At 39.6% G+C, this 15234-nt stretch overlaps 1 protein-coding gene across 6 annotated transcripts in view; it reads right to left on the bottom strand.

The window, feature by feature from the left end:
* Positions 1 to 15234, bottom strand: part of FERRY3 (FERRY endosomal RAB5 effector complex subunit 3) — a 99353-nt gene that overhangs the window by 31699 nt on the left and 52420 nt on the right. For 5 of the 6 annotated variants that reach the window (XM_072653977.1, XM_072653978.1, XM_072653976.1 and 2 more), the window contains exons 13-14: positions 14617 to 14684; positions 12257 to 13740 (exon numbers count right to left, since the gene is read on the bottom strand). In XM_072653977.1, coding sequence (XP_072510078.1) covers positions 13648 to 13740; positions 14617 to 14684 — 161 coding nt within the window. In that variant the 3' untranslated portion in view covers positions 12257 to 13647. Of the gene's footprint in view, positions 1 to 12256; positions 13741 to 14616; positions 14685 to 15234 lie in introns of those variants that run through there. The other variant, XM_072653981.1, reaches the window with a different exon arrangement.

Below are 15234 nucleotides of genomic sequence, written 5' to 3'. Positions count from 1 at the left end.
GTGAGAGCTGCCAAATGGCACTTGTTTTTGCTCCCAGTTCCAGTTTAAGGGCCTTTTAGGATCTCTTTAGTCAGCTGAGACTGAACACCAAGGCAGAAAGCCCTTGAGTTTTTATTCATTTATTAGCTGTGTGACCCTCGGAAAATCAGTTGAGTCACACAGCTAGCAAAACAAAAAAGCCCAGGTGCTTTCAGTCTCAGCTCCCTTATAATACCTGGGCACTGGGCACTCCCCTACCATCACTGTCACTGTGCCATACTCCTGGACAGCTTCTACGCCAGGATCTGCAGACCTCTCTGTTTATCTCCCTAAGATGCCTTGGGCCGGAAAAATGACTCCCTGTGACCTTTTCTTTTCTTTCCTCATTAGAATTCAGTCTGGTGTGTTTTCTAGGATATTGTTGAAGAGATGTTCCAGTTGAACTAGGCAAAAATGCTTCTTCCTCTCAGTCAGCATCTTTGCTCTCATGCTTTCTTAAAGCATGTCCAAGAGACCCCTAAAATAAGAGAAGCAGGAAGGGCTGTGACCAAACCCAGCTCCCTTGCACCAATAGGGTAACAAAGGGTAAAGGAGACCAAAAGGTCAACAGCCAAGATAAGAGAGGAAAGGAAAGAAAGCTCAGAGGAAAAGCCTTTCAGGCAACTAAACAAGAAATGAACATGTGAAAAAAGGGATCTCAGTCCAATGAATATAAACTCCAAGAAAGGCCTAAAAGGCATACTTATAAAAATTTATGGATGACACGAACCTGGGAAAGCTAATACATCTGATTACATAATTAAGATACAAAAAGATCTTTACAGAGTGGAGCAAGGTTATATCTAATTAGATATGATAGAGAGAAATGTAAAGTTTTACTCTTAGGTTTGAAAGTTCACTGTGGGAAGTATACCTAAGGGTTTTAAAAGGTTGCAGACTCAATGTCAGGTCAGATAGCAGCCAAGAAAACTAATTCAATCCTATGATAAGGGATGAGGGAGGAAGTTGGGTTAGACCATATTTGGAAGGTTGTGTTTGGTCTGGGCACCATATTTGATGAAGGACCTAATAATTTAGACCATGTCCAAAGATGAAGGGCCAGAATGATTATACTGGAAATCATACTACATGAGGATTGTTTGAAGGAACCAGGAAGTCATTAGAGAAGACTTAGTAGATATATGATTAAAATTTCTAAATATTTGAAGTAATGACATAGATGTAGACTTGATTGTTTTGGTTCTAGAAGGCAGAATTAGTACCAATTAATAAAAGTTTCTGTGAGGTACATTAGGATTCAATATAAAGAAAAATTTCCCACCAATTAGAGCTTTCTAATGATGGAATGGGATGCTTTACGAAATAATGAGTTTCCCATCATTGATCTATGGTGGGGGAGGGGATATTGTTAGGAAGTAATAATGATATTTAAAAAAAGAAGCAATACAGCAAAGCAAAACTGAAAGAACTCCATAAGGTCAATGACAAAACCCTGTAGCACTCCCTTAGAGACTTCTATTCAAAATGATAGCTATTAACCACAAATCTCTGCATGCGTGTATTCAACAAGGCTATAAAACCACTTGTTGGGGATATCATAAAGGGAATTCAGTGATTCAAGTAGTATGGACCAGAGGACTGCTGAAATTCCTTCTGACCTCTCTGGTTTTATGATATCTTATCTCCCCACATAAATTGTCAACTCTTTGAAGGCAGAACCCATGTCTTCTTTGTCACCTAGCACAGGGTAAGTAATATAGTAAATACTCAGGAAATACGAATAGATTGACTGCTGTCCCAGTGAGTTTTCTTCAGGATTTTAAAAATCTATTTTTTTTGTTTTTAAACACTTGCCTGCATCAATGCAAAAATATAAGTGGAGATGGTCTATACCCTGCCTTGATCAGACCATGTCTGTAGTATTGTATTCAGTTGTGGGTGCCACATTTTAGATGGGACATTGACAAGTTGGAGAACATCCAGAGGAGGGTGCCCAGAATGGTGATATGACTTGAAACCATGCCATACAAGAATCAGTTAACAAGAGGAGGCCGGAGAGAACATGATAGCCATCTTCAAGTGTGTGAAAGGTTGCTGTGTGGAAGACAGATGAGTTATTCTGCTTTGCCCTAGAGGGCAGAACCAAGACCAATGGGTTTAAGTTATAAGAAGCAGAGCTTTGGTTCCATATAAGGTTGACTTTCCAACAAATAAAGCTGTCCAATAATGGCAGGGTTAGCCTCAGGAAACAATGAGTTGCCTGTCAGTGGGATCATTCAAAGGAAGAAAACTTCCTTTATAATATCTTCCTAATAATAACTGACATTTCACTTCAAAGTTTGCAAAGTACTTTAAATAAATTGCCTCAGTTGAGTCTCACTACACAGATAAGGAGGTCAAGGCTCAGAGAAATTAAGTAACTTGCTTAATTGCTTAATGTGAAAGATAAAATTTGAACTCTGGTCTGCTTGACTCCAACTCTAACGTTCCATCCAGTGTGAGTATGGATCTCTTATGTTCCATTCAAGTCTGAGATTCCAGTGCTCTTTGGTTGTAGCAAGGATCAATTACCTGAATAAAAGTACCAAAGCTGGAACATTTGATTTTATATTCCTATCCAGATTCTGAATGGCTCACAGCCTGCTCAGCAGCTTATTCCTAAACACGTGGAAGTTGATAATATGGAGCAATCAATTAATTAATAAACATTTATTATGCACCTACTATGTGTCAGACATTATACAAAACATTGAAGACAAAAAAGGGGCAAAAACCAGTCCCTGTACTCAAGGATCTTATAATCGAATGTGGGAGACAATAAATGAATATATGGAAACAAGCTATACACAAGATAGGTGGGAATAATTAACAGAAGTTACTGGAATAGAGAAGGTTTGGGAAAGGCAAAAGATGAGAGTTTAGTTGGGACTTCAAGGTCAGTAGTCAGTTGGGAGGTCAGTAGTCAGACCAGAGTGGGTCGTTTGTGGAACAGCCAGGAAAAGCTGGCAGTACTGGAATGAAGCATGGCAGGAAGTAAGGTATAAGAAGACTGGAAAGGTAGGAGGGGGCTAGTTTATGAAGGGTTTTGAATGCCAAGCAGAGAATTTTATATTTGATCCTAGAGTTAATAAGAAGTCATTGGAGTTTACTGAAGTATGTGTGTATATGTGTGTGTGTGTGTGTGTGTGTGGGGGTGTGTGTGTGTGTGTGTGTGTGTGTGTGTGTGTGTGTGTGAGAGAGAGAGAGAGAGAGAGACAGAGAGACAGACAGACAGACAGACAGACAGACTGACAGACATGGTTGGACCCTCAATTTAGGAAAATTGCTTTGGCAGCTGAATGGAGAATGAACTGGAGTGGGGAGATACTTGAGGTTAACTGACCTACTAGCAGGCTACTGAAATAGTCCAAGCATGAGGTATGAGGTCCTGCCACCAGAGTATTAGCAGTGCTAAGAAGAATAGGGGGCTTACATGAGGGACATTTCAAAGATAATGTTCTGATAGATCTTGGCAACAGATTTGATATGGAGGGGTGATAGATGGTGAAGAACTGAGGATGACTTCTAGGTTACAAGGCAAAGGGACTGGGAGGATAGCAGATAATGAGTTCCATTTTAAACAAGATGAGTTCAAGATATCTACTGGGCTTTCAGTTTGAGATTACTGAAAGGCAGTTGGAGATGGGAGTTTGGGGGGACAAGAAAACAGATTTGAGAATCATCAACAGAGATGATAATTAAATTCATGGAACCTGATGAGATCACTAAGTGAAGTAGTATAAAGGGAGAAGAGGGCCCGGGACAGAACTCTGTGGGATACCCATGGTTAGAGAATGTAATCTGGATGAGGATGCAGCTAAGGAAACTGAGAAGGAATGGTCAGATAGGTAGGAGGAGAACCAGGAGAGAGTGGTGTCTTGAAAATCTAAAGAGGAGAGAGTGATCACCAGTGTCAAGGGCTGCAGACAGGTCCAGTGCACAGAAGAGAATGAGGATTGAGAAAAGGCCATTGGATTGGGCAAACAGATCATTGGTAATTTTGGAGGGGCCAGTTTTAGTGGAATAATAAGGTCAGAAGCCAGACTGTAAAGAGTAAAGAAGAGAGTGAAGAGAGAAAGTGGAGGCATCCATTGTTGACAGACTTTTTGAGTTGTTTAGTTATAAAGGGCAAAAGAAATATAGGGTATAGAAGGATAGAGTGAGGGTTTTTTTTTCAGGATGGGAGAGATACAGGTGTTTTTCTAGACAGTAGAGAATGAGTCAGTAGACAGAAAGAGATTGAAGATAAGTAACAGTGGTCCTAACAGAGAGCATAATCTGTTGGAGGGGATAGGAAAGAACTGGATCACCTGAAAAGGTAAGGGGGTTAGTTAGCCTTCATAAGGAATAAGGCCATTTCATCATGTGAGATAAGGGTGAAGGAGGAGGTAGTGGTAGAAGGCATCTGAGTGATGAGGAAGAAGGGAGAAGGAGCTTACGGTGAATAGCCTTAATTTTGTTCTATAAAATGAATCAAGGATCTCAGCTGAGAAAGTGTAGGGTGGAGGAGCCATGAGAGTTTTGAGGAGGGATGACAGATTTGAAAGAGCTGTGGTGGAGAGTGGGATAGCTAGTCGATAAGGAAGGTCTAGTAAAATTGCCTAGCATCAGTGAAGGCCCAGTTAAGGTTGTATTTAATATGAATCCACAGTAGACCAAGTCAGAATGCTTGAATGATTTTCTTCACCTTCACTTAGGAGTCCTTGAGTAGAAATGAAGGAGGCAAATGATGGAAGCGATCCAAGGCTAAGGCTTGGCAGAGGTTAACAGGCAAAATGATAAGGAGGCTAAAGATTTAAGAGAGGACAGTGTAGAGTGGAATTAGTTCACCAAAGGGTCAAGAACAAAGAATCTTAGTAGCTCGGGAAAAGCAGGAGTCCCCAGAGGTAATGTCAGCCACACGCCACCTCGACCCACACACACCTTTAGAAAAAATTCACCTAACCAATGACAGATGGTAGGTGTTGGTCTTGTTTCTGAAGATATCCAGAGAAGATTTTGTCACTCCTTTCAGTAATATATTTCAGCACTCATTCTCTAAACAAAACTCTAAGACTATAGCCAGTGTGCCCAAATCCTTACAGAGCACATTATTACATAATTCAGCTAAATCTTTGCAATAAACCCAGCACCTGGGTTTATTGGGTGTTCCAAAAATCAGTGCAATTTGAAACTATTAAAACTTTGAAATTGCACTAAGACTTTTGGGACACCCTGTATATTAGGAAACTGCTAGTTCTGTAGGAAGTACATAAAAAGAAGAGTGAGATTTGGAAAATCCCTTAATCTTAGGATGGGAACTGATGCAAAGGGAAGTAATTAGAGCCAGGAAAACAATCTGCACAATGACTACAGCATGTAGAAGGAAATGGAAAGAACCATCACCACGAGTCAAAATCACATTTACTATAGTTGCCATGGTTGTGATCAACACGTAAGTTCCATATCCTTGATCATAAGTCATTAAATCTCTGTCTGGACTCTTACCTCATTCATGACCTCCACAAGCTATAGCACCCCTTCTTCCTTTCTGTAATGTACCTCTTTGAGTCATACAACTTTGATTCCACAGTTCCCAGAACTAATCTCATTGTATTTGCCTTTTAATGAGTTCTTTATAACTTCTTCAGCCTCTGTTAATGTTCAATCATGTCTGACTCTCTGGAATTTTCTTGGAAAAGATATTGGAATGGTCTGGTATTTTCTTCTCCAGCTCATTTTACAAATGAGGAAACTGAGCCAAACAGGACTAGGTGACTTGTCCAGGGACACACAGCTAATAAGTGTCTGAGGCCAGATTTGAACTCAGGAAGATGAGTCTTCCTGACATCAGGCCTAGCATTCTATCCCCTGCGCCACCTAGCTGCCCTTCTTTATTCTATATATATATGTGGTGAAATCAAATCCTCTTTCATTTGTTTTTGTGTCCATGGGAAGTTCAAGTTTCTTAATTTCTCCAAGTGCTCCCAAATATTTTTTGATGTATTCTTCAGCTGTCCCTTGGGCTTCATCCATAAATATATGGCTTAGGGGAGAGGTGATCTTTTCCATTTCAAGTATATCAACACTATCTAGTTTGTGTACTTTTAAAGTTCCAGGATCTTATCAACGCTAGCAGCATCTCTGAAAAGCACAAAGCTAAATTGTCTCAGTCTTCTAGTAGCTGGACCTATTTTAACCTGACCTCTCCAAAATGAGGCAGACATTCAGTCAGATCTCCCATGGTCCTATTGCAGCTTGGTCCACCAGTATACATTTAACAATCAATCTGCTGACTTTGGATCCCTCAGAGAACTCTTCCATGTTGCTGTACTCGGTCATGTCCTCTGTGGATGGAGGATCTATCAGACAGGCGCAAGTGATGGGGAGATGGAGTCACAAAGGTAACAAGCAACACATGGTGGGGAGGTAGGTTAAAATGAAGGGGGGAAGAACCAAGTAGGCACTATTAAAATGCTTTCTTATCACAGAAGGGACCTTATTGGACAGATGAGGAGCTGAAGCTTAGGGAGATTGTGATCTGACAAAAGTCTCATAGCTAACGTCAGTCAAGATTGGAAGGCAGGTGAACTCCTAGTTCAGTGCTCTCTCTGGGAGCACTGTTGCCCCACAAAGACACTTATGACACTGTTTTTTATATTCTCCAGTTGAGTAGAGTGGTTTCCTAAGTGAGAAAACCAATGTGTATAATCAGGAGGCAACCAGGTTTACTAGCAACTCAAGGACAGCAGTCCCATTCAAACACGGAACCTAATCTATTACCTTAGCCTCATCATTTGTTCTAAGCGCTCCTCTTTTCTTTCCCAAGACACACACACACACACACACACACACACAAACACACACAATCTGGGGATGCATGCAAGCCCTAATTTTTTCTTTGCTTTATAGGCATACCCCATTTTATTGTGCTTTGTTTTATTGTACCACACAGATTTTTTTTTTTTAACAAATTGAAGGTTTGTAGCAACTCTGTGTTGCAGGGTTGGGCAAATCTAATGGCACCATTTCCCCCAAAGCATGTGCTCACATCATGTCTCTGTGTCACATTTTGGCATTTCTCACAATATTCAAACTCATTTTTATTTTATCTGTTATGATAGTTTGTGATCAGTCATCTTTTATGTTACTACTGTAATTGTTTTGGGGTACCACAAACTGTGCTCATATAAGATAGAGAACTTAATCGATAAATGTTTTGTGCTCTCATTGCTTCACTGACCAGTTGTTCCCCCATCTCTCTCCCTCTCCTCAGACCTCTCCATTCCCTGAGACATAACGATACTGAAGAATAACACCTAAACTTAGTTGATAAAGCAGTGGCAGGGTTTGAGAAGACTGACTCTAATTTTGAAAGATGTTCTAGGGTGAGTAGAATGCTGTCAAACAGTATTGCATGTTACAGAGAAATCTTTCATGAAATGAAGTTAATTAAAGCGGCAAATTTCATTGTTCTTTTAAGAAATTGCGGCAACTACCCCAGCCTTCTGCAACCAGCATCCTTATCAGTAAGCAGACATCAGCATCGAGGCAAGATACTCCACTAGCAAAAGGACTCCATGCTGCAGAATCATGATGATAGCATTTTGAGCAATATTCTGTAACTAAGGTATGTACATTTCTCAGACATGCTTAAAAGACTACAGTACAGTATAAACATCACTTTTACATGCGCTGGGAAACCAAAAAATTCATATGACTCACTTTCTTGTGATATTTGCTTTATTGCAGTGGTCTGGAATCAAACTCACATGTCTCTGAAGTATGCTTATATGCTTTTTCTTCATGGGACTATTGGCTAGTATCCAACAGAAATGATACAAACCACACACCTCAGGCCATCTAGAATATTAGCTTCCTCACTCTAGAGACATGCCAGTTCTTGAGTAAGCTAAGGTAGCTTTACTGTAAAAGTTTCTTGTTTTTCCTTGATGTGGAACCCAGAGCAACTACATACTACACTGCCTTGGGGCAAGGAGCAACCATACCGAGGGTTGTGTAATCTCTAGCTTGGTCTGGCATTTAGAAGAATGGGGGAGGGAGAGGAAAGAGGTAATAGATATAAAGACCTCAGTGCAATGTCCCTTCTTGGGACATGCCATTTTCCAAGAGTATTTTGAAGGCCTTGGGGACTGTGCTGTCATCCATCCAAGGAATGTAGCACTGCTTATACAAATAGAAAACTTCATGCCCACTGAGTCATTTTCCTTTTAATGTTCAGACCTCACTAGGAACCCAAAAAAGGAACTAGTCTGTTTGAGCTATCTCAACTTTTATGGTAAGTTTGTCCATCACTGTGTCCCTTCACCCTATTCCTGTCCCTTGGCCTTCTAAGATTCCCCATAAGCCTAAAATACTCTTTGTGAACTTAACTTGCCAAGACCTCTCCTTTCCAGGAATTCAAGAAGCATCTGACAATCCATCTCATTCCATGGAGCCTTTCCAGATAACCTGGGAAATGATAATTTCCCCTGTTATTTCAACCTTTTCAAAAATGAATCTCTTTCACTATACAATGTGAATATTTTTCTTCAAATAGTAGAGCATTTGCCCAAGGCTTTATTAAATTTATTCTTATGCTTGTATTCATATCAGTGTTAACCTATTTAGGACCCTTAAGGGATGTGACTGGAACTATTTAGGGTATGTATCCTGTCTGGTTATAACACTATGTGCAAATTTTAGGTGCTTATTGAAGGTCTTTGAAGGGTGAGAGAGGCACATTTTGGCACTGGTTTGCTGAAGAGTAGGAGAGGGCTATGCAGTATGGATAGTTTTCACTTTTTAAAAAACAAATTTGACTTTACATAAAGAGTTCTGAAAAAAAAATCTGCATTTCAAAAAATGTTAACTCTATGTTAACTCTACTTTACAGTACTATGTTCTCTCTCTCTGCTCCTGCTCCTTGGCTTGGGGCTCAGCCCCCCACCCAGACCTTCCCCTAAAATAAAACCTGGCCAAGTCAAAGCAGAACGGAGGGGTGGAATGACCAGAGACCTTTGCTCCCCTCTACCCTGCTTTGTCTATGTCCCTGTCCAACCTCCAGTTTCTCTTCTCCCCCTTCTTCTTTTCCATTTGGCTACGCCCCCATGTGACCCCCAATGTGTTCCGTCTCCTGCTCTCATTTCTCAGTCCCTGTCCCCCCATGTGTCCTTGAACAGTGTGCCAAGCCTCCTCTCTCCATGGGCCAGAAGCTACCTTCCTGCCTCCCTCCCTCCCTTCCTTCCCCATGTCTAGAACAAATTTGCATTACATAAAAATCATTTTATGTGAAGGTGTGCAGAACTGTTCACTTGTGTGAGTTTGGGGAACTGAGTTCTCTTACACTCGCGGTATCTGCCTTTATGATTCAGGTCGCTCACATACATAAGATAATCATTGCATAGGAGACGTACTTATGAACAACAATGGAAGATAATAAAAAGTTGAAGTCTTCTAACAGCCATTACAAGAGCATATTCAGAAAGCAATTTACTATTTATTGAAAGCAGGATAATTGTGTATATATCTATCCAAGAACAAATACAACATACTTATTGTATTATATAATTGTTGCATTGTATTATAAAATACACAAAGGTCTTTAACACTTTGTCATCCTTCTGTGGGAAAAATATGCTCTGAAATAGTCATTCTACCCCTTTGTCCAGTTACAATAACAATGATGTTTTTGTTTGTCCTTAGTTTTCAAAGAGGACCAATGACATCATGTGTGATGTCTTGACTTGGGTATGAACTGAATTTGAATGAGGCAGAGTTGTACAGTCAATAGCTTCGCCCTCTTTTCCAGTGATGGAAGTTCAGTGGCAAGACAAAATTCAGGACAACTGGTGGTGACCTTGGTGTCTTCAATGTATGACCAAGTGCTACACAAGTGCCTGCCTCAGCCACCGTCAAAACCATTGGAACAAATTGTTCTCATCCACCCATTCCTCCTGAGATAGTTTTCACATTTGGAGGGTGGATATCTCCTTAATTCACTGAGAGGCTTGAGGCCTGTTGGTTACCCTACACTGTGTATAGGTGTGTAGCTGTTACACACGCCACAGCTTCTTGGAGCCACAGGTGAGAACTGGGTGAATCAAGTGGACACCAAAGGTGGATAAACAGCTCAGCAAGCCCTTACACCACAGTCCAAACACCCCATATACCCCAATAATGATGATATATAACACTTCAAGGTTTGCAATCGACTAATCAATAAATGTTTATTATATGCCAGGCACTGTATGCACTAGGAATATAAAAAGTGGCAAAAGACAGTCCCTGATCTCCAGCTTACAATATAATGGGGAAGACAACATGCAAACAAATATAAACAAAGCAAGTTATATACAGGATAAATAGGAAGTTACTAACAAAGGGAAGGTGTAAGAATTAAGAGGGGTTGGGGAATAACTGTGAAGTAGATACATCGGATGTATCTGAGCTCCTTTTTTTTCATACATCAGCATTTATTATTTAAGATCAAGAACAGGTTAGGAAGGAGGTGGGGGTGCCCTAGGGGAGAGGAAAAAAAGGAGGAGATGGAGACAAAGGCCTCCCATCTTTATCTGTTCTAGACGGGGCTGACCTTGATTTCTGAGCCTTGGTACAGGGCACACAAAGAAGTACACACTAAGATGGGATTCCAGGGGGTTCAGGTTTAGGAAAATATCGGGTGTGGCCAGTTACACATCCAACCAGAGGTGGGGGTCGGAATTCTCCTTGGATCAACAGCACCGCTTCCTTTTAGGGTCTCAAGCACAGTGGTAAATTCCATCCCACTTATTTCAGCTCTTATAAAACATTCTTGCAGTTAGAGTCTTGTGCTAAAGAAGTCTCGCCTTTCTAACTTCTTGTGCTTTGTTTCTAGTTTCTTTGAATATGCTTTCAACTTGTGGGGCTGCCTGCTCAAGAGCTGCTACTTGCTCCTCAGTGAATACAATCTGATCCAGATAAGGCTAAAGGGCTGCATATTTCTGCTTTAAGTCCTTTAGGTTTCTACTTAGGCTTACTGCAGCATCTTTCATTTTAGGTACTTCAAGTTAGTCAGTTTGTTCATATTTTCCAGAAGTTTCCCTGGTGGCTGTCAGCTTGCCAGTCAGGTATGTGGGCATTTTGGAGAACACATCCTGGCACTGTCCTGTGAGGTTCACTCAGGATCCTGGTGGCTTGTTATAAAACCTGCACTGCCCACTCCTTTATCAATGAATTCAGTGCCTGCCTCAAAATCTTCCTTTCTACCTAACTCCTGTCCACAAACTACAGGGCTTCAATATATCTGATGTTCTCCTAAGTGCCCTAATTTTTCAGTTCCTCAATCTACTCAATACCCTTGGCTCACTCTTTTCCTCTGCCTCAGTTAGACAAAGTAGTGGCCTGCTCCCTATGCTTTATTTCCTCCTCAGCCTACCTTTTATCATCACCACGACCTCCAATCCTTTCATCCCTCCATACATTCCCAGGACATCATTCTTGCTCCATTAACACACTTTTCTAATCTCGACTTCTTAGAGAACCAGTTTAACTCCATGCTATATTCTTTCCCTTGCTCCTGTGTCCTATGCTCCTCAAATTTTGTCAGACTCCTATCTTGCTCTTCTCTTCTTCCTCGATACTAACTTGACGACCTTATCGGTCATGGGTTCGGGTCCTACACACAGGAATTCCAGATCTATATATGCAGCTCTAGTCTCTTCTAGTTCAATCTCACATTATCAACTACACACTGGAAAAACTCCCACCAGATACCCTGAAAGCAGTGAAATGTGTCCAAAGAAGAATGCATCTTTCCTCCCAAGCCCATTTCACTTTTTAACTTCCCTAACTACCATCCTTCTAATTACCTAGGTTTACGACTTACGTGTCATCCTTGACCTTTCACTCTCACTCATCCTACTCATCCAATCAGTTGCCAAATTTTGTTTTTCTTTATGTCTCTCACACAGCTACCAGACTAGTTTAGGACCTTATCACCTCTTACTTGGTTACTGCAGTAACTGAATTGGTCTTCCTGATGGTGAAGAACTAGAAATACATCTTCAGATATGGCTAATATGGGAACTTATTTTGTTTGGCTATGCACATTTGTTAGAAGGGTTTTGTTTTTTTTTTTTTTGCTTTTACTTTTTTTTTCAGTGAGGGAGGCTGGAGACGGATAAAGTGGTGATGGGATTACCAAAATTTTTTAAAAAAGGAAGTCACTGAAACATTTTCTTTTAAATGCATAGAACAGAAAGGATAGGAGAAATACAGCTTTTAAAGTTAAATGTTTAATTTATTATATATATAAAAGGAAAAGCAAGGTGTACATGAAAGGTTTACAGTTTCACATATAATTCCTTTTTTTCTAAAAGTTACTTTGAATATGGAAATGTTCATTTTATTTCATATTGAAGTTTGAAATTTAAAAAAAAATTGGTCCCCCTGCCTTTCAAGTCTTTTCCCACTCTAATCCACTTTCCATACAGTCACAAAAGTGCCTTTCCTTCAGCCTTGGGCTGACCATGTCACCCATTACCCCGACAAAACTCTCTTAACTTCAGGGGCTCCCTCTCATTTAGAAGATCAAACAGAACCTCTTCAGTCTGGCATTCAGAGTTCTTCTCAAGTTGATCCCTTTCTGCTTTTCTCCTCTCAGCACATATTACTTCTCTACATCCAGTAATAATAACTCATTTGCTGTTGTTCAGACATGATGTCCCATCTCTCATATCTGACTTTGCAGTGGCCATGCTCCGTGCCTGGAATGCTCTCCCTGCTCACCTCTATGCCCAGGTTTCTTTCAAAATTTAGCTCATGTGCAGCAGGTCTGCAAGAGGTTCCCAGTCATCTCAACTACTATTCCTTTCCCTTTTAAGGTTACCTTGTGCCTACTCAATATGTTTTTTGCACATACTGATACGTGTACACATTATCTCCTCCATGAAGATGTAACTTCCTTGAGGGAAGTTTCACTTAGTTTTTGTAGCTGAATCATTTAGTACAGTGTCCACACATAGTAGGTGATTACAAATAAATGTTTGCTCACAGACTGAAATAGCAGACTATCATTTCTACAAAGAATTTTCACAGACTCTGCTGCTTATATTTCAGTTTCTTTTCATTTTTACTTGTTAAGTACTATAGAAGGGATATTTCATTTTCAGTTAAGCCTTGAACATGACTGATGTTTAAATGTTTCATTATCTTACCAAGAGGGAAAGATCTAATTAATATCTAATATAACTTAGATTTTTCCATGGTGACAAAATATTATGTCTTCTCTCTCCCCCAGCCCCATCCCTTGCCACAAAAAAAGATGCAGCTAGCTTCCTACATGAAGGGTCCATGTGTAACAAATAAAACTTTTCAACTGATGAAAGCAAAATGTGGAGTAGACATTTAGTCCACATATAATGATAGGTCTCATTAAGATGCTTTAGGGACCGCAGGAGGAAATTTTTAAATGTCAATGTATGAATTAAAGACTGAACACTGGTTCATGCAGCAAATGACCATTTGGCAAACTTAACATACACACCTTACAATATGACTTATGACAGTGCAGTTAAACAGTCATCACCTAAGCCTTGAGATAATTCCAGTGTTGCCTCAATCACAGAATGTTTAATAACCTACTTCCATGACTTGTTGACCAAGAAGAGTTTAATGCTTAGATGTCAATGTGAGTGTGGATGACACTCGGAAGATTTGCGGGAGCATGTTACTCAACTGGTAGAACATTTCTTCAGAAATACTCTGTAAAAGGTAAGGAAAAAGCCTTCATATCTGTTACAAGACCTTAACTTTAAAAATGAAACCATTGAGTAATTTGACATTTGTGAAACTTTCCATGTAAGCTACATTATTTGGATAATTATCTTTCAATGATGGCTTAAGAATATGCTGAGATATTTAATTGTTTGAAAATAAATGTTGTGATATTTATTAGCAATAAGTATGGTACTGTAAGATAATTAATTGCTAAAGAGGCTATTTAATGAGTAGTATCAGGACTAAATATGTGTCAAAGTCTAGAGAGAAAACTAGAATAGAAAACTATATACAACAGAAAGACACATGAAGTGATACAGAGTGAAATAATCAGAACCAGGAAAACAATACACATAATAACAATGAGTAAATGGAAAAAATAAACTGAACACTGTATCAATAATAATAACCAAGCCTGTCCAAGAAAAGAAGAAAAAAATGAACCTCTTTCCCCCTTCTTTTCAGAAGTGGGAGACCATGAGAATGGAATATTATATAACCTGTCAGATTTAGGTGGTATGTCGGAGAATTTTGTTGAACTGCTCCCCCTCCCCTCCTCTTCTTTGTTTTAAAATTTTAATTATAAGGGAAGACTAGCTGAGTAGGAGAGAAGAAAGGTAGATATTTGGAAATGAAGGTATAAAAACAAAATATACCAATAAAAATTAAGAATTTTTTGAAAGAAAAAGTTATGCTTAAGTGTGAGACTGATTCTGGGTTTTCTTAAATCATTTTTTCTGCATTAAAATGCTGCTTCTATTAAAGAAATGGAAGCTACTAAGAGTATGCCTAGTTGACACAGAGTGTGTTTTATCTGAGCAAGAGACTTAGAGTAGGGTTATGCTGACTTAATTAACATACCTGTGGTACCAGGAACTGTACAGTCCTAGAAATCCCTCCATCCCATGAAGCCATTTCCATCATGAAACCTGACAATAAAACAAATGAAAGTTTAGATAAACTATGAGGACTGGTCTTTTAAATCTGCTGCTCATGTCCCCATGGGGGCAGAGAAAACTATTTCAGGTTCTCTTTGTGAGGCATCCTTTCTCCTCAGCTTTCTGGGTAGCTATTTGCCTGATGGAGTCATGAAGTCTCAGAGACAGAAAGAAGCTTTTCTTAGTTTCCTCCATTCCTTGTGTCATTTTGATGCAGGAGTAATTAATCATCATTCTGACAATATGCTCCTCTCCTTTGTTTTCCCTCAACTCTGCTACAGCTTCATAACATTGTTCCCCAAATTGAGTTCTATGAAACCATGATGTTTCATGCCATAGGAATAGGATTTACAGGAGAAAATGTTAATACTTGCAATAATTTTCATTTTAAAACATCAACTAACGTATGTATAAAAAACACTATGTGTTGAAATTTTCCAGTATGAAAATAGGTTTAGTTTTCTCAATTTAGCTCCAAAACTTACTCAGTCCTTCTTGATGTCAGAGATACTAAATACCCTTGGGTCCCGCTAGCAATTAT

This window comes from Notamacropus eugenii, chromosome 3 (genome assembly GCF_028372415.1).
Source record: "Notamacropus eugenii isolate mMacEug1 chromosome 3, mMacEug1.pri_v2, whole genome shotgun sequence".
NCBI classification, from domain to species: domain Eukaryota; kingdom Metazoa; phylum Chordata; class Mammalia; order Diprotodontia; family Macropodidae; genus Notamacropus; species Notamacropus eugenii.
This window is presented reverse-complemented; position numbering and strand designations above follow the sequence as displayed.